The 19,714-nt window shown below is 45.7% G+C and overlaps 1 protein-coding gene across 1 annotated transcript; it reads left to right on the top strand.

Moving 5' to 3' along the window:
- The first annotated feature begins 1,708 nt into the window (after nucleotides 1–1,708).
- Nucleotides 1,709–4,901, top strand: LOC138681072 (protein huluwa-like). Its single transcript, XM_069768717.1, has 3 exons — nucleotides 1,709–1,891; nucleotides 3,873–4,068; nucleotides 4,729–4,901. Exons 1-3 carry the CDS (start codon nucleotides 1,709–1,711, stop codon nucleotides 4,899–4,901), a joined length of 552 nt encoding a protein of 183 aa, XP_069624818.1.
- The last annotated feature ends 14,813 nt before the right edge of the window (nucleotides 4,902–19,714 follow it).

Genomic DNA, 19,714 nt, shown 5'->3' with positions numbered 1-19,714 from the left:
GATCTTGAAAGTGGGAATACCCCTTTAAGTTCCCACGGTGCCAAAACACAATGGACTCTCTATGTTTTACAGTGTCAGAAAACTGCATCTAATGCAAGCCTATGGGCAAAATCTGCATATAAAACAGCAAGACAAATTGACTAGTGATAAGCGAGCATGCTTGGGTGGTAACCGAGTGTCTTCGGCATACTCGAATACTATGTTCGAGGCCCCGAGGCTGTTCGACAACCACAACACATGCTGGATTTCCTGCTTACCTTAGGCCTCATTCACACATCAATATTTTTGCATCAGTATTTCATCAGTATGTGTATGCCTAAACCAGCAGTGTCTTTAAATCACAGAGCAGGTGTCAGTCCTTCAGTTATAGTTTTTCGCTGTAATTTCCACTGCTGGCTTTGGCATCTAAAATACTGACATGTGAATGAGGCCTTAAACGGTGTCGTTCGAAGGAATCCACCTCAGTGAGGTGACATTAGGGTTTGTTCACACATGAGGTTTTTTTTTAGGAGTTTTGAGTTTAGGAGGAAAATTTGGGAAGTTTCTGCTCTTAAAAAAAAAAAAAAAAAAACTAAAAAATCTCAGTGTGAACACACTTATACTTCCTTTTTCTGTGGCAAGGTTTTAAAAATGTAAATAGGTAGAATATTTGAAAGCATTTTTTGGGAGGAGGATCTTGGAGAAGATCCTTTAAAAAAAATTTTTTTTCAAATAACTCGATATAACCTAAGGACATGTTCACACAGAGTATTTTGATGTGGAAAATTACGTTGGATCTGCTCAAAATTGTCTGTGTGGACATACTCTGAGAGCCACTTAGGACAGACCCCTGTGTTATTGGCCTTTTTTAACCTTAACATCACAATCATCATTATATGCTGATCTCCATTAAGCATTAGGTTTACCTCTTGACCTTTCCTCGCTCCACTCACTGTTGTCCAGGTGTTACCTGTGGGCCGACACCACAATAAATGATGGCGCATCTCTTAAACCCATTATTTACAGGCCAGGACATCATCATTATTTAAGATTCCTGTATATTTATATGACTGTTGTGCTTTGGTTGAGACTAGTGGATCAGTGGTCTACAAGGCCACATGGTCGTGGTGGAAGTACAACCCTTCGCGTGTTGCAGGCTTTCAGGGAATGCTGGGAAATGTAGTTTTACTACAGCTTTCAGTCCATTGAGAAGTCCACCAAACCTGACTCCTGATTCCTACTTGCCTTCCCCCCCTTTATCCTTTTCCATATACTCCAAATGGCGTCGGTGGCTACCTCTCTGTCCCCTTTAATTGGCGGGAACCCTATGGCACAAGCGGCTCCATCCGTAGAGGAGAAGTTAATTTTGCAGCCGTCACTTACACTCCTGGTTTTTATCCTTCTCCCATGTGTGGTTTTCTTGTTCCTACTTAATTGCTTTTTGCTTTTCTTTCGCCTTCCTGCCCTGTCCCTGGAGAAAAGGGGCAAAAGGCGAGGAGGGGTATCAAGAGGCAACAAGCAGTCAGGACATAAAAGGGCAGTGCCCAGCTGCCCAGAGAAGTCCACACGTGACAGCTATTCTGGGGTCATCAGTCAAGGCTTGGAGGCTACGTTAGATCTTGGTGAAAGTGCCCACACACCCCGCGATAGACTTCAGTCCACCAGAGAATGGTGTTATAAACAGAACGAAACCCCCATGAGACCCTACTGTCTGTGCACCCCACATGCCATGTCCATACCCCGTGGCCCCTCAAGGACTTGTCCATGCCCCGTGGCCTTGTCACCAAACAGAGGGGTAAGCTGGAATGAAGTTGAAGACGGGGGAGGTGGCATAACCTCGTACAGCGAGCAAGAGACTCCGCAGAATGCGGCTCCACCCAACACGCCAGCCGCTCCGCAAACAGCCCCTCCGGTGAGTAACATACTAATAATCAAAAAAACAAAAGCAAAACTTCACCTTCAAAGTAGTTAATAAGAGCACAAAAATGGTATTTAGTCAGCATCAACCCCCTCCTCTGCGGAAGTGTTTAGTTAGTCAGCTGCAAGGAATTTAAATCCACCATGCTTAAGGCTACGTTCACACGATCCTGAATTTCCTGCGGATTTTTCAGGTCCTTTTTTGGTAAATCCGCAGTGCAAAATCATTGCATTTTGCACTGCGGATTTTCCTGCGTTTTCTTCTGCGGATTCCTCTGCGGGTTTCCAACTGCACTTTCCTATTGGTGCAGTCGGAAACCCGCAGAGGAATCCGCAGAAAGAATTGACATGGTACTTCTTTTTTTCCGCAGCGTTTCCGCGCGGTTTTTCCGGGGAAATTCAGGATCGTCGGCACAGCGGGTTTCGTTTTCCATAGGGTTACATTGTACTGTACCCCACATGGAAAACGGCTGCGGATCCTCAGCGGCAAATCCGCTGCGGATCCGCAGCAAAAACCGCACCGTGTGAACGAAGCCTTACCCTGCAGGCTACTTAGTAGATCAGAGTAATGAATGGCTGATGGAACTGAAAGAGAAACTGGGACACCTCAGACACAAAATTTAGTGCTCGATTCATCATTTTTCATTCATTCATGTTTTTTGGGGATGAAAACCTCCAAATTTTTTTACTGTGATTTGCAACAAATTTATCAAATGATTTTCTTTTAAGTTGTTCTTTGTTGCTTAGTTGTCTGATTTTTTTTTTTTATATCAATTTGACTTTTCCATATGTTTTAGGCCATGTTCACACTAGCAGTATTTGGTCAGTATTTTATCAGTATTTGTAAGGCAAAACCAGGAGTGGGTGATAAATGCAGAAGTGGTGATCCGTTTCTATTATAGCTTTCCTCTCCTGATTTTGGCTTTACAGTTAGTGATATAAACTACTCACCAAATACTGAGCGTGTGAACAGAGCCTTAGACAGATTCATGCAAATTTGACGCACTCCCCGTGATTTTGTGTGAAAAGGTTCAGTTTTTGCAAAATCTGCAACTTTTTGTGCTAAAAAGTCTCTAAAACAGCTAAAAGGCAGAAAAAAACAATGTAGGGCTTTGCATAAAATTCAGGAATCCGGTGCGCCATTTTGATGAATTTCACGTAAAAAACAAGGAAAACCACAAGAAAACCACAAGGGTTATAAAAACCTATAAAACCTATAAAAACCTTTACATTCTGGTCATGTCTGGCCGTCAGATCTTGCTTGAGATTGTAGTGCTCTTTGTTTTATAGTACGATAACATTGTATTATTATTAGGACATGTTGGGGGTTGTAGTCAAAGCGCCTGATTCATCAAGAATGGCGTTGTTCACACCGGTTTTGATGAGGCCATGAGTCGTATGCCTCTTCATGAATCAGGAGAAAAATGGGGAGAAAATAGCATGAAAACTCCAAAAGTCTTTGTTGAAGTGGCTCCTTTGTATATAATATGTTTAGTGGTCAGATCTTGCTGGGTGTTGTAGTTCAGCATACTATATTTGTTGACATTGTATTATGATCATGTGTAGTGGTCAGGTCTTACTGGGTGTTGTAGTGCTTTCTTGTTTATAGTACAATAGAATTGTATTTTGATAGGGATATGTTGGGAGTTGTAGTGTTTGCATTAATGGGGCGTAATTGCATTTTGGCCACATCTAGCAGCTTGGGGGTTGTAGTGTAGTATGTTTGGAGTATATGACTCCTGTACATTTTCTGTGTGCCAGGACCTATTGATTTTGAGGTAACGCACCCGGTTATGTGGAATGGCGTTCAATGGGTCCAAATGGCTGTCTGTCATCATATCCAGTAGTCGATGCTTGTAATGTGGCCATGTTGGGAGTTGTAGTGTTGTAGGTATAGAAGGTAATAACACTTTATTGTGGATATGTTGGGAGTTGTAGTCTTGTATATTATGCACGTTACCGTCTCTTCTCTTCAGATAATGACTCCAAAGGCGAAGTTCTGCCATAAGACCAGCACACAGAGGAAGACTGTTGGGACACCACTGAACCCTTTGGGGTCTATGTTCTTTGACCACGCCAGCAGGATCCCCCTGGACGACACGCCAACTCGATTTTCAGCCAACAGCAGCTTCCAGGGTCCAGGGCTGGATACTGACTTTGGGGTCAGTGCAGGTGAGTGCATCCAGAGACCCCGGACATGGCAGGAGCTGTAATGGGGCCCTATATAGTGGAAAGGTAATGAAGAGGAAGGGAGCGCAGGGAGCGGGACTGTGCCCACCATCTGCCCAGGGAAGCGGGACTGTGCCCACCATCTGCCCAGGGAAGCGGGACTGTGCCCACCATCTGCCCAGGGAAGCGGGACTGTGCCCACCATCTGCCCAGGGAAGCGGGACTGTGCCCACCATCTGCCCAGGGAAGCGGGACTGTGCCCACCATCTGCCCAGGGAAGCGGGACTGTGCCCACCATCTGCCCAGGGAAGCGGGACTGTGCCCACCATCTGCCCAGGGAAGCGGGACTGTGCCCACCATCTGCCCAGGGAAGCGGGACTGTGCCCACCATCTGCCCAGGGAAGCGGGACTGTGCCCACCATCTGCCCAGGGAAGCGGGACTGTGCCCACCATCTGCCCAGGGAAGCGGGACTGTGCCCACCATCTGCCCAGGGAAGCGGGACTGTGCCCACCATCTGCCCAGGGAAGCGGGACTGTGCCCACCATCTGCCCAGGGAAGCGGGACTGTGCCCACCATCTGCCCAGGGAAGCGGGACTGTGCCCACCATCTGCCCATCTCCTACATAGGTAACCACAGGTAAAGTCCTCCTGTCTCCCCCACAGGTGTCTCTCTGCACATCTTATCCTCAGACAGTGACTCCTGCTCCCAGTCCTGGGCCTCGGGGATGGAATGGGATTACTACGACCCCTGTTATATGAGGAAGAACCGGCTCCGAAGAGAAACCTGGCAGAACCACCAGCTCCCAGTCATCTGCAGCAAGCAATACTGGGTATAAGAGACTGGACACCGATGTCAGGACTACGCAGGTCTGCCCCACCCCCCTACCCACCCCAAAAAAGTAATCACAGATTGTGCCAATTCCCCTGCACCCCAAAACCGCACCCTTGCTCTGTCTTGAACCTCACTCATTGACCCCCAGATTATCTCACCAAAGATTCACCAATACCCCCACCAAGTTTGCAATTCCTACGCCACCCCCCCCCCATGTATGAGTATAGAATACTGCCCTGCACCCCTAGAATATACCGTTATGACACGCTATATTGCCTTTGCCCCCTAAGTTCACACACTCCCACCAGCCCCCATCTTTACTTGATCTGTGCTACACCCCCATATACACTAGATCCACCTTGTTACGCGTGTTCCTTCCATTGACCTGTTTTGCCCACGAGTGCCCATCTTTTTTATTCATGTACCCTTCCAGCGCCCCCTCTTGATAATATCCCCTATACACCGAGTTCTTACCTGCACCCCAGTATTCTATGTCCTATAGAACCCTGCCCCATTAACATGTTGTTTGTCACGCATTGCCCATATTTACCTACTCCCCCAATACACAGCGCCCCCTTCAGGTGACACAAGAGACTATTTCTAATATGTACAATTAACCCTTCACCCAACTCCCTGATATTTCCCACCACTCTCATTACCCCCAGCACCGCAGTCTGCAGAGTTCTCATCTGGGTCTCTCATGTTCAAACATTATTTTATTTATTTTTTTGCTAATTTTTATTATTTATTTTTTTAATCAAAAAAATATTTTTGCAATTAGATCTGTTATAAAAAAATATATATATTTGTGTCAATCAGATGTGATCAGCGGCGCCCTCACCTTTATAATGGGACTAGTCTGGCGTCGCTGCACCTCTGTCTTTTTTAATGTTGTGTTGTCTGTCACTTTTACTTGTCGATGTCCATGCATCGGGATGAGACGGCCATGGCGGATAAAACCTGGACCACCATGGGCATCTAAAGCAACGGGCGAGGGCAGAACAATTAGTGTTTATAGTCAGAAATGATTACCTAATTATGTACAGCACATGAGTTACGGGTTGTTGCTGGAAACAGTCAGCAAGCCGACCACGAGCCGTCACCCTGACAGCAGAGCTGGAGGAGACTATTTTTTTTTTCTCTATATCACATTATTGTTCAATGATTGGTGAAAAGACGACGCTCCCCAGAATACAAACAAGCTGAGGGATTTCAGCTCTGAAGCCTAAAGAATTGTGAATGCAGTTCTGTGGAAGAATACAGGCTGTAATTTTAACTTATATTTTTTTTAGATAGAATAATTCTGTATGGTGCCCCTCTGCCATAATGTTTTTCTTTTTGGGGGTTTGATACAAATTCGGTTTCAGACCCTAATTTGTGTGTGACCCATTTTCATGAGAAAATTGTCCCACTGAGGCCCCCGTTCTGTCGCTTTTGCTGTATGTTTTGTACATTTATCAGTATTGTATGTACCTTTGTTAGGTTTGTCGCCGACAGCCGCCACGCTCTGCGAAAATCATTTTATTTATTCTAATTTATTTGTAGTTTTATTTATTAAAAGGATCCAAAAATTTAATTTTTTTTTTGCTTTTCTCATTTCTCACAAATATCTTTCCATAAATTATTTCACCGATTTAAATAGGACATGACCCGAATCTATGGCACTGGGATTGCAAATGATAAATACCATCCTCTTAATGCACTTTGAAAAAAAAAATCAAATGTGATTACTCCTTTTTATGTAAGAAGTGTTCACGATCTAATATTAAAAAATGATATAATCTTTAAAAAAAAAAAATTCCTTCTAGGATTTAGCCACCATTTCTTTTCAAGGGGACCTGTCACCAGGTCAAAAGTGGCCATTTATGTGTTCTATTTAAATTTACGCTGTTTCCCTGAATATTCCAGTTTTTATTTTTTTTAAATCTGCCATACGGTTCCAGAGATATGGACCTTTTTAATTTGTGCTACTTTTTATGATCTTTACTCTAGGGGGCGTGGTTCACAGGATTATTTGGGGGCGTGTCTGCATAATTACCCTGTGAACCACACCCCTTCTGTAAAGCGTCTAAAAATTAGCCCCAAATTAAAAGCCTCATATTTCTGGAACCGTACGGTGGATTAAAATAAAATAAAAAATGTAATATTTAGGGGGAAAGCATGAATGAAATGAGGACACAAACTTCTCACTTTTGACCTGGTGACAAAGACCATTTTCTTTGGATGGTTTTATCGGATTCTGCCCCCTTTTTTTTTTTTTTCCCTTTAGTGAATAAGGATGCTATTATGGAGAACAAGCAAGTGGGAAGGTGCACTGTACTGTTTGGCCCCGCCATGATGCACAGAGCACCTGTACTTGGTTTGAACCAGGGATTCTGGTCTGTGGGTTGATTGTCTCTTCAAGAGAGGCTATCATTGAGATCAGTGGGGGTCCGACACCCTTCACTAAACTACACAGTACACTGCAGCTCCTGTTGAAGTGAATGGGAGCTTAACTGCAGTACCCAAGTGCAGCCACTACACTGTGTACGGCGCTGTGCTGTGCGCTCTTGGCAGACAGAATACTGGCTAACACCTGATTGGTTGCAGCGCTGTTGATGTGACGTTAGTGACTTTTAAAGAGATTTATGCCACTTGGATAAATGCGTACTGCTTTTTAAAAATATTTAGCAGGCACTATTTATAATATTTATTAATGATCTTATAGGGGGCATACAGAGCAGAATTTCAATATTTGCAGATGACACTAAACTCCGCAGGGTAATCAATACAGAGGAGAACAATTTTATATTACAGGATGATTTATGTAAACTGGAAGCTTGGGCTGATAAATGGCAAATGAGCTTTAATGGGGATAAATGTAAGGTCATGCACTTGGGTAGAAGTAATAAAATGTATAATTGTGTGCTTAATTCTAAAACTCTGGGCAAAACCGTCAATGAAAAAGACCTGGGTGTATGGGTGGATGAGAAACTCATATTCAGTGGCCAGTGTCAGGCAGCTGCTACAAAGGCAAATAAACTAATGGGATGCATTAAAAGAGGCATAGATGCTCATGAGGAGAACATAATTTTACCTCTATACAAGTCACTAGTTCGACCACACTTAGAATACTGTGCACAGTTCTGGTCTCCGGTGTATAAGAAAGACATAGCTGAACTAGAGCGGGTGCAGAGAAGAGCGACCAAGGTTATTAGAGGACTGGGGGGTCTGCAATACCAAGATAGGTTATTGCACTTGGGGCTATTTAGTTTGGAAAAACGAAGACTAAGGGGTGATCTTATGTTAATGTATGAATATATGAGGGGACAGTACAAAGACCTTTCTGATGATCTTTTTAATCATAGACCTGAGACAGGGACAAGGGGGCATCCTCTACGTTTGGAGGAAAAAAGGTTTAAGCATAATAACAGATGCGGGTTCTTTACTGTAAGAGCAGTGAGACTATGGAACTCTCTGCCGTATGATGTTGTAATGAGTGATTCATTACTTAAATTTAAGAGGGGACTGGATACATTTCTGGAAAAGTATAATGTTACAGGGTATATACACTAGATTCCTTGATAGGGCGTTGATCCAGGGAACTAGTCTGATTGCCGTATGTGGAGTCGGGAAGGAATTTTTTCCCCCAATGTGGAGCTTACTATTTGCCACATGGGTTTTTTTTTGCCTTCCTCTGGATCAACATGTTAGGGCATGTTAGGTTAGGCTATGGGTTGAACTAGATGGATTTAAAGTCTTCCTTCAACCTTAAAAACTGTTACTTTAATTGTCTGCAGGTCGCTGGGGGTCTATGTCCTTACACTTTAAATAGATCCCCTCAACTGTGTACGACTTGGCAGAGGAGGAGCGCACAGCTCAGCGGACAGGAGCGCAGAGCTCGGCAGACAGGAGCGCAGAGCTCGGCAGACAGGAGCGGACAGCTCGGCTGACAGGAGTGCAGAGCTCAGCAGACAGGAGCGCAGAGCTCGGCAGACAGGAGCACAGAGCTCGGCAGACAAATGCTGGTTTTGAAAATTACTGGTGAATTTACGAGGGGTCGTATAGACTGTGGAGATATTTGTATACCTGTGAGTGCGAGACATGGAAGTGTAATTTACAAGGGACACAACAATCAAAATGTCTCCCAGACTTAAATTGTAAGACTCGCGTAACGGGTACCTAAAGCTTTATGGGTAGCTTTTCTTACCCCTTTCTGGGGACAATGAGAAAGAAAAACAGCAATTCCTTCAATTTTATGTTTTGCATTGTTTTATAACTAAAATTATATGGCAATAAAGTGATTTTTGTCCCGTTTTTTTTTTTTCAGACAGAAGGGACTGTTTTTATCAGAATGCGTGTTAGTGCTCGGATGGCTGTCACCTGTCTGATTTCCATGGGGATCACGTGGTCACATGGATCAATCGATGTAGTGATGGCTGCTGTCTGCAGCACTAATTGGACCTTTTGCTGCCATCTCATGCTTATTCTTTCCATCTTTCGCAGTTTGGTTGTATAGGAAATATTAAAAAGTTACCATTGATACTTTTCGCACAAACATCTGGAAAAGCAAACCATGTCCACAATGGCAAACACACACACACACACACACACACACACACACACACACACACACACACACACACACACACACACACACACACACCAAAGGAGCATGCACAAATAAAAATAAAAGGCTAAAAGCAGCAAAAACTAAAAAAAACAAACAGGTGCATATGTAATAATAAGTCAAGCTGCATGTCAGTGAATTTCCCCTGGAAGGTAAAGGGTTTTAGTGTCACCTACAAGATGGCCACCCACTATTGGCAGAGATACGGGGTTGTACATAACCGATCCAAGCGTGGAAAGCATCTATGTTCTCATGGAGGGCAGAAAAAACAGGCTGCAAGTAGGGAGGAGAGCACGACTGTCTGCTTTAACACCAAAATTTATAACCAGCAGACGGATGATATTTGCTCATGTTGGAAAACGTCTCATCTCTATGATCAGTAAACAGAAGGAACATGAAGTGACAGCCAGGACACTGCAGCAGTGAGTAACCACTGACGCCTGGGTATGCAGCAGGAAAGGGGTTTGTCCACTTCTTTGATGATTTACACTTCGGATTGGTCATTAATATCCGCTCAGTGGGGGTCCGCCAATCTCCACCAAACAGCCGCTGTCAATTAAATAGTAGAGCTGCAGTTCTCAGTAATGGCTGGTGTATGGAGCTGTGGTGCTCGGACCTGTACAGCTTCCATGTGGCCAGGGCTGATCAATGAGGGTGGCAGGACTCGGACTGATCTGATATTAACCCTCTATTCCCGGGATAGCAATATCAAAGTAGTGGCCAACCCCTTTAACCATTACCACTGCCCTGCAACCGGAATCTTATTTTGAGTCAGTAGATGGCCGTAAACCTTAGTGATAGTGATAGCAAATCGTCCACCGTAGCTCCACGCAGAAACCATCATGGGATCCTGGATATTTTCAGTGTTATATGAGGGTTTGGCTGAAGTCATAAGAATATGATAAAAATCGGTCCAATGTTGATCCAGAAAAACTAGCACCCTAACCTAAAGCGTGTTTAGCCTTACTAAACCTATTAAGGGGGTTGTCCACTACTGGAAAACCCCTTCTAGATCTACAGCTTTGGCCCCAATAAAATCTATACTCCCCTCCCAGGGCGCTTGTGTGGTTGTATGACACGCGGTGCCTTGAGTCCAATCAGCACCGGCAAAACTGTTCCCGCCTTCTGTTGAACTGAACATGGAGAGACGGTCAGAGATCAGCCACAGCTCGGACTTCCTCATCATGTTCAATTCAACAGAAGGTGGGGACAGTGATGCCAGCATTGATTGGGTGCAGGGCACCACATGACATACAACCACACGAGGCCTTGGACAGCGAGTGCCGACACCCCTGGAATGGCACCGGCATGGGAGGCGAGAATACTTTTATTTTACGAAGGCCAAACATTTAGAGCAAGAAGCGATTGTCCTAGTGGTAGAAAATCCCTTTTAACAAAAATAAAAAAAAAAGATATGAAGTTTCCCCTAGTTTTCATAACCAGCCAAGGTAAAGCTGGTTATTGGGCCCTTCTCAACCTAAAAAGGCAAGCCGGCAGACTCAGCAACTCTGCGGAGCGGTGTAGTTACTGATGTCACCGCTGTTCAGAGCTGCTGGGTATCTCCAGAGCCAGCAGCTCAGATTCTGCACTGCCACCATAGATCACGTCTAACGAGCAATGACGCTACTGACGTCATCGAGCCCAAGATATGAATCCGTAGTGAAGCGTCGTTCTCAGAATGGTCCATAGGTTGCTGTACAGAATCGCTGGATGTCTTGGGGACTATATGGATTAAGTCAGAGCTGAGGGGATTTTGTTTTTTTTAATAAATTGGTGAATGAGGAAGTGTTTCATGTGCTTATTTCTTCACTTCTCTCATTATAGGTCTTTCAGGTTCTCATTTTTTAAATACTTCGGAATGGATGGACTACGTTGAATCTTAAGGTACCGTCACACTCAGCAACTTTACAACGAGAACGACAACAATCCGTGACGTTGCAGCGTCCTGGATAGCGATCTCATTGTGTTTGACACGCAGCAGCGATCAGGATCCCGCTGTTATATCGCTGGTCGGAGCTAGAAGTCCAGAACAATTATTTGGTCGCTAGATCGGCGTGTATCGTCATGTTTGACAGCAAAAGCAACGACGCCAGCAACGTTTTTACATGGAGCAAGAACGATAAGTGAGTCGCCGTTACGTCACTGCATCGCTCCTGCATCGTTCTGGAGCTACTGTGTTTGACGTCTCTACAGCGACCTAAACAGCGACGCTCCAGCGATCTAGTTTAGGTCGGATCGTTGTCTATATCGCTGCAGCGTCGCTGAGTGTGACGGTACATTTAATGTTTTTGTTTGTTTTTGTTAATTAAATTGGTAAATAAGGTGTAGGGGAGTTTAACCCCTTAGTGACAGAGCCAATTTGGTACTTAATGACCGGGCCAATTTTTGCAATTCTGACCACTGTCACTTTATGAGGTTATAACTCTGGAACGCTTCAACGGATCCCGCTGATTCTGAGACTGTTTTTTCGTGACATATTGTACTTCATGTTAGTGGTAACATTTCATCGATATTACTTGCGATTATTTATGAAAAAAACGGAAATATTGCGAAAATTTTTAAAATTTTGCAATTTTCAAACTTTGTATTTTTATGCCCTTAAATCAGAGAGATATGTCATGAAAAATAGTTAATAAATAACATTTCCCACATGCCTACTTTACATCAGCACAATTTTGGAAACAAAATTTTTTTTTGTTAGGGAGTTATAAGGGTTAAAAGTTGACCAGCAATTTCTCATTTTTACAACACCTTTTTTTTTTTTTAGGGACCACATCACATTTGAAGTCATTTTGAGAGGTCTATATGATAGAAAATAACGAAGTGTGACACCATTCTAAAAACTACACCCCTCAAGGTTCTCAAAACCACATTCAAGAAAGTTATTAACCCTTTACGTGCTTCACAGGAACTGAAACAATGTGGAAGGAAAAAATGAACATTTAACTTTTTTTTGCAAACATTTTAATTCAGAACCATTTTTTTTATTTTCACAAGTGTAAAAACAGAAATGTAACCATAAATTTTGTTATGTAATTTCTCCTGAATACGCCAATACCCCATATGTGGGGGTAAACCACTTTTTGGGCGCAACGCAGAATTTGGAAGTGAAGGAGCGCCGTTTGACTTTTTCAATGCAGAATTGGCAGGAATTGAGATTGGACGCCATGTCGCGTTTGGAGAGCCCCTGATGTGCCTAAACAGTGGAAACCCCCACAAGTGACACCATTTTGGAAACTAGACCCCTTAAGGAACTTATCTAGATGTGTGGTGAGCACTTTGAACCCCCATGTGCTTCACAGAAGTTTATAACGTTGAGCCGTGAAAATAAAAAATCGCATTTTTTCTACAAAAATGATCTTTTTGCCCCCAAATTTTTATTTTCACAAGGGTAACAGGAGAAATTAGACCACAAAAGTTGTAGTGCAATTTCTCCTGAGTACGTCGATACCCAATATGCGGGGGTAAACCACTGTTTGGGCGCACCGCAGAGCTTGGAAGAGAAGGAGTGCCGTTTTACTTTTTCAATGTAGAATTGTCTGGAATTGAGATCGGACGCCATGTCGCGTTTGGAGAGCCCCTGATGTGCCTAAACAGTGGAAACCCCCCACAAGTGACCCCATTTTGGAAACTAGACCCCCCATGGAACTTATCTAGATGTGTGGTGAGAGCTTTGAATGCCCAAGTGCTTCACAGAAGTTTAGAATGCAGAGTCGTGAAAATAAAAAAAAATTTTTTTCCACAAAAAAGATTTTGTAGCCCCCAAGTTTTTATTTTCACAAGGGTAACAGGAGAAATTGGACCACTAAAGTTGTTGTCCAATTTATCCCGAGTACGCTGATGCCCCATATGTGGGGGTAAACCACTGTTTGGGGCGCACGGAAGAGCTCGGAAGGGAAGGAGCGCCGTTTTGGAATGCAGACTTAGATAGAATGGTCTGTGGGCGTTATGTTGCGTTTGCAGAGCCCCTGATGTACCTAAACAGTAGTAACCCCCACAAGTGACCCCGTTTTGGAAACTAGACCCCCCCAAGGAACTTATCTAGATGTGTGGTGAGAACTTTGAATGCCCAAGTGCTTCACAGAAGTTTAGAATGCAGAGTCATGAAAATAATTTTTTTTTTTCCACAAAAAAGATTTTGTAGCCCCCAAGTTTTTATTTTCACAAGGGTAACGGGAGAAATTGGACCCCAAAAGTTGTTGTCCAATTTATCCCGAGTACACTGATGCCCCATATGTGGGGGTAACCCACTGTTTGGGCGCATGGCAGAGCTCAGAAGGGAGGGAGCACCATTTGACTTTTTGAGCGCAAAATTGGCTGTCGTGTTTGGAGACCCCCTAATGTACCTAAACAGTGGAAACCCCCCAATTCTAGCTCCAACCCTAACCCCAACACACCCCTAACCCCAACCCGATTCATAATCCTAATCACTAACCCTAACGATAATCACAACCCTTACCCCAAAACAACCCTAATGTCAACCCTAACCATAACCCTAATCAAAACCCTAAATCCAACACACCCCTAATCCTAATCTCAACCCTAACCTCAAACCTAACCCTAATCCCAATACACCCCTAATCACAACCCTAACCTTAACCCTAATCCCAAACCTAACCCTAATCCCAAGCGTAACCCTAATGCCAACCCTAACCCTAATACCAACCCTAATCCAAACCCTAACCCTAATCCCAACTCTAACCCTAACTTTAGCCCCAACCCTAGCCCTAACTTTAGCCCCAACCCTAACCCTAGCCCTAAGGCTACTTTCACACTTGCGTCGTTTGGCATCCGTCGCAATCCGTCGTTTTGGACAAAAAACGGATCCTGCAAATGTGCCCGCAGGATGCGTTTTTTGCCCATAGACTTGTATTGCCGACGGATAGAGACGGATGGCCACACGTCGCGTCCGTCGTGCACTGGATCAGTTGTGTTTTGGTTGACCATCGGCACAAAACGTTCAATGTAAGGTTTTTTTGTACGTCGCGTCCGCCATTTCTGACCGCGCATGCGTGGCCATAACTCCGCCCCCTCCTCCCCAGGACATAGATTGGGCAGCGGATGCATTGAAAAACTACATCCGCTGCTCACGTTGTGCACAATTTTCACAACGTGTGTCGGTATGTCGGGCCGACGCATTGCGACGGCCCCGTACCGACGTAAGTGTGAAAGAAGCCTAACCCTAAATTTAGCCCCAACCCTAACCCTAAATTTAGCCCCAACCCTAACCCTGAATTTAGCCCCAACCCTAACCCCAAATTTAGCCCCAACCCTATCCCTAGCCCTATCCCTAACCCTAGCCCTAACCCTAATTTTAGCCCCAATTGCTCTTCTCCTGCCGGCCGGCAGATGGCGGGCGCACTGCGCATGCGCCCGCCATTTTCTTTTGCCAAGAAGACCAGGAGGAGCAGCAGGAGCACCCAGGGACACTGGTGAGTATAATAGGGTCCCCGAATCCCCCTATTTCTCTGTCCTCTGATGTGCGATCACATCAGAGGACAGAGAATTACACTTTGCTTTTTTTTTTTTTGCGGTCGCCGGTAAACAGTTAATTACCGGCGATCGCAAAACAGGGGTCGGTAAAACCAACCCCGATCATGTTCTTTGGGGTCTCGGCTACCCCCGGAAGCCGAGACCCCAAAGATTCTCCCGTTGCCGGCCGGCGGGCGCACTGCGCATGCGCCCGCCATTTTGAAGATGCCGCCCACCGCGAGCCACGAGGAGCACCGGGGGAGACAGGTAAGTATTGGGGGGCTACCTGGGACCCCATTTCTCTGTCCTCTGATGTGCGATCACATCGGAGGACAGAGAAATTAAAAAGGAATTGCGTTTTTTGTTTTTTTTTTGCGATCGCCGGTAAACGGTTAATTACCGGCGATCGCAAATGCGGGGTCGGTAAAAAACCCCCCGAATCATGTTCTCTGGGGTCTCGGCTACCCCCGGCAGCCGAGATCCCGGAGAAAATCTGACTCTGGGGGGCGCTATATACTATTTCCACAGCGCCGTTAATTAACGGCGCTGTGGTTTAAGTACCCTTAGCGGCCGCCGTTAAAAGGCGTATCGGCGGTCGTTAAGGGGTTAAAAAAATAAAAACAAACAGAAAAAAAGTTTATTTTTAATTACTGGTTGGTAATGGCTGGGGGGTCTGATAGACCCCTCTCCATTTCCAATTCCTGGGTGGGCTTGATGTTAGTGAACATTACAAAGCTGACATCAACCCCATAAACCATTATCCCAATTGCTACTGCCCCAGGTGAATCGGTAAGAGCTGAGGCAAAGAGATGGAATTGGTGCATCCAATGTGATGAACCAATTCTGGGGTGACTGAAGTCTTGTAAGTCTGTGAATGGCCAGATAACTATGGATCTTCCCAGCCTATTAATATCAGCTCACAGCTGTCTGCTTTGCTGGTTATCAAAAATTCCTCCTTAGCTTGTTATTAAAAATAGGTGGGACCCCGCAGCTTTTTTTTTTTTTTTAATTATTGAATAGGTTTTATATGGCTAAACCAGTAGCATAGCTACTGGGGGGGGCAGAGGGTGCGGGCGCCCTGGGCCCCGTGCTCTGAGGGGGCCCACCTGGAGCGACGCTACTGTAATTGCATCGGCGCGCACAGTGCGCCGATACAGTTACATTCTGCGGCAGAGCAGGGAGAATCAATCTCCCTGCTCTGCCGCTATGGGGCCCCTGAGCAGGCGGGGGGCCCGGTGCCACCAGTGGGCCCCCCGCCGTCATCGCATGGTGAGCTGTATCGGCAACTAGCCGATACAGCTTACCGCATTGATGAGGGAAGGAGCGCTGCGCTCCTTCCCCCATCATGCCCCTGTCAGCATCTGACGTCACTCGCAGACGCCGACACTGACAGTGGGCGCGGTGACTTCACCGCCCTGCGCCCGCTGTCAGTTCAAGAGCGGGAGCACCGCTAGAACAAGGAGGAAGAGAGGTGAGTATTGTGCTCTTGTTTTTTTTTTTTATGGGGGCTGCCTAATACACTATAGGATCTGACTACGGGAGGGGGGGGGGTGCCTAATACTACAGGATCTGCCAAAGGGGGGCGCTGCCTTATACACTACAGGATCTGCCTATGGAGGTGCAGCGCCCCAGAAACCTGGTCGTTGCAGTATGGCACTCTGCCGCTAAGGAGAGTGGCTGTACGTCTGATGGCACTAAGGAGTTCTCCTGATCAGGTATCACCAGAACACATTACACTTCACACTCCGGCCACTAGGGGGAGAAAAAGGCTTTATTTATTGGGCCACTCCTCACACTGGTAAAACTAGGGGCTGGGGAGGAAGTTAGTCAGAAGCTGACTGGGTTGGAACCAGGCAACATCCTGTGGCAGGGGGTGTTGCAGGGAGAAGGCACAGGGGGGTCCCTGTCAGGCGTGGGAACCTGGCAGGTGCCTAGCGAACAGAAAAGAACGTAACGGAACCGCGCCTGCACACCCTGCGGCGGTATCCAGGAGAGAGACACGAAGGGAAGGATATTGTGGAACAGTGTAAACGAGATCAAGCACAAAGGAGAGCCAGTAAGAGTAGTGCCGAAAGAGAGAGGCAACATCTTACTGAGGCGCGTAGTCGGTGGCCGGAACACCGTAGGAGTAACTGACTTCAGGCCTTACTTCAAACTCCGCCGGACAGTTAATTATAGGTTGTCTGTCTACCTTAAATTTCCTAAGAAGACATAGGGGGCAACATTGGGAGAGGGTCGTCTGTAGGGTCCCGGAAGACCTCCAAGCCTTCCCGTCATACGGGTGCGTCCTAGCCAAAACATACTGGGGGACGAGAAACTAGTAACATCTGGAACTAAAGAGAGAGAGAGAGCTGTAGAGAACGAACGAACGAGAACAACAGTTGTGAGGACTATTCCGAATGCTCAGCAGGGTAGGACTACAACACACAGGCGCTAGTGGTAGGCAACGATTTCCATCTGCGAAGGAAACTCTGGATGTGCCCATCGGACGGGCCGGTCTCTGATAGCCCTGTTAAACGTGCTCTGGACTGAGGATCCTGAAGTCTTCAGTAAAGAGGTAAAGTGACTGCAACCTTGTGTCCTCGTTATTGCCTGCACCTCACACCATCACCATCCACCTTCCTGGGAAGCCCTGGGGACATACTTCACCTGTGGGAAGTTATACCATCCAGCTGCCATTCCATCACCCCAGCGGACCCCACAGCAGCGTCGGTCACCCTGACCGAACACCACAGGTGGCGTCACGAACCCCTGACAGACTGTACCACCACCTCCATTGGACGCCCCTTAGCAGGGTCACGGACCGGGTCCAGCCACCGTGTCAACCCCAGAACCGAGACAGAAAGGACCGGTACCAAGTAACCTGTGGCCCTGTGTCTGGGGGCGATCCAGAGGGTGCTGCCTTATAAAACAGGGTCTTCCTATAGGGGTACTGCCTTATACCACAGGGTTTGCCTATAGGGGTACTATCTTGTATCATATTGAGGACTATCTGGGACATTATACTATATGGAGGTTATCTATGGGGCCATCATACAGTGTGGGGATTACAGTGAAGGGGCCATCATACAGTGTTGGAGCCATCAAACAGTTTGGAGTCTACTAAGGGGTCAGTATACTGTGTGGGTGGTACTATACAGTGCGGGAGCATCATGCTGTGTATAGGGGAGTTGTACAGGGGGAGACTCGGGACATTATTAAATGTAAAGTGTGAACTTATTGTTATAGGGGAACTCGGGTTACTGTGACTATCAAAGGGGCACACAGGGCAATATTACTTTCTAGGGGGCAAAATATGGGCAGTGTTTTCTAGGGCACTTGCACTTGGCATTACTATATTATAGAGGGGGTGCTTTAGAATTTACACAGCAGGTGCAGTAATAGGGACACATACGGCAGCAGCGGCTCAGTATTGGGGTATCAGGTGCAGTAACAGGGACACACGGCAGCAGCGGCTCAGTATTGGGGTATCAGGTGTAGCAATAGGGACACATATAGTAACATAGTAACATAGTTAGTAAGGCCGAAAAAAGACATTTGTCCATCCAGTTCAGCCTATATTCCATCATAATAAATACCCAGATCTACGTCCTTCTACAGAACCTAATAATTGTATGATACAATATTGTTCTGCTCCAGGAAGACATCCAGGCCTCTCTTGAACCCCTCGACTGAGTTCGCCATCACCACCTCCTCAGGCAAGCAATTCCAGATTCTCACTGCCCTAACAGTAAAGAATCCTCTTCTATGTTGGTGGAAAAACCTTCTCTCCTCCAGACGCAAAGAATGCCCCCTTGTGCCCGTCACCTTCCTTGGTATAAACAGATCCTCAGCGAGATATTTGTATTGTCCCCTTATATACTTATACATGGTTATTAGATCGCCCCTCAGTCGTCTTTTTTCTAGACTAAATAATCCTAATTTCGCTAATCTATCTGGGTATTGTAGTTCTCCCATCCCCTTTATTAATTTTGTTGCCCTCCTTTGTACTCTCTCTAGTTCCATTATATCCTTCCTGAGCACCGGTGCCCAAAACTGGACACAGTACTCCATGTGCGGTCTAACTAGGGATTTGTACAGAGGCAGTATAATGCTCTCATCATGTGTATCCAGACCTCTTTTAATGCACCCCATGATCCTGTTTGCCTTGGCAGCTGCTGCCTGGCACTGGCTGCTCCAGGTAAGTTTATCATTAACTAGGATCCCCAAGTCCTTCTCCCTGTCAGATTTACCCAGTGGTTTCCCGTTCAGTGTGTAATGGTGATATTGATTCCCTCTTCCCATGTGTATAACCTTACATTTATCATTGTTAAACCTCATCTGCCACCTTTCAGCCCAAGTTTCCAACTTATCCAGATCCATCTGTAGCAGAATACTATCTTCTCTTGTATTAACTGCTTTACATAGTTTTGTATCATCTGCAAATATCGATATTTTACTGTGTAAACCTTCTACCAGATCATTAATGAATATGTTGAAGAGAACAGGTCCCAATACTGACCCCTGCGGTACCCCACTGGTCACAGCGACCCAGTTAGAGACTATACCATTTATAACCACCCTCTGCTTTCTATCACTAAGCCAGTTACTAACCCATTTACACACATTTTCCCCCAGACCAAGCATTCTCATTTTGTGTACCAACCTCTTGTGCGGCACGGTATCAACCGTGGCAGCAGCGGCTCAGTATTGGGATATCAGGTGCAGTAATAGGGACATATATGGCAGCTGCGGCT

The sequence above is a fragment of the Ranitomeya imitator genome, chromosome 1 (genome assembly GCF_032444005.1).
Source record: "Ranitomeya imitator isolate aRanImi1 chromosome 1, aRanImi1.pri, whole genome shotgun sequence".
In the NCBI taxonomy this organism is placed as follows: domain Eukaryota; kingdom Metazoa; phylum Chordata; class Amphibia; order Anura; family Dendrobatidae; genus Ranitomeya; species Ranitomeya imitator.
The sequence above is the reverse complement of the archived record's forward strand: the minus strand, read 5'-3'. Positions and strand labels throughout refer to the sequence as shown.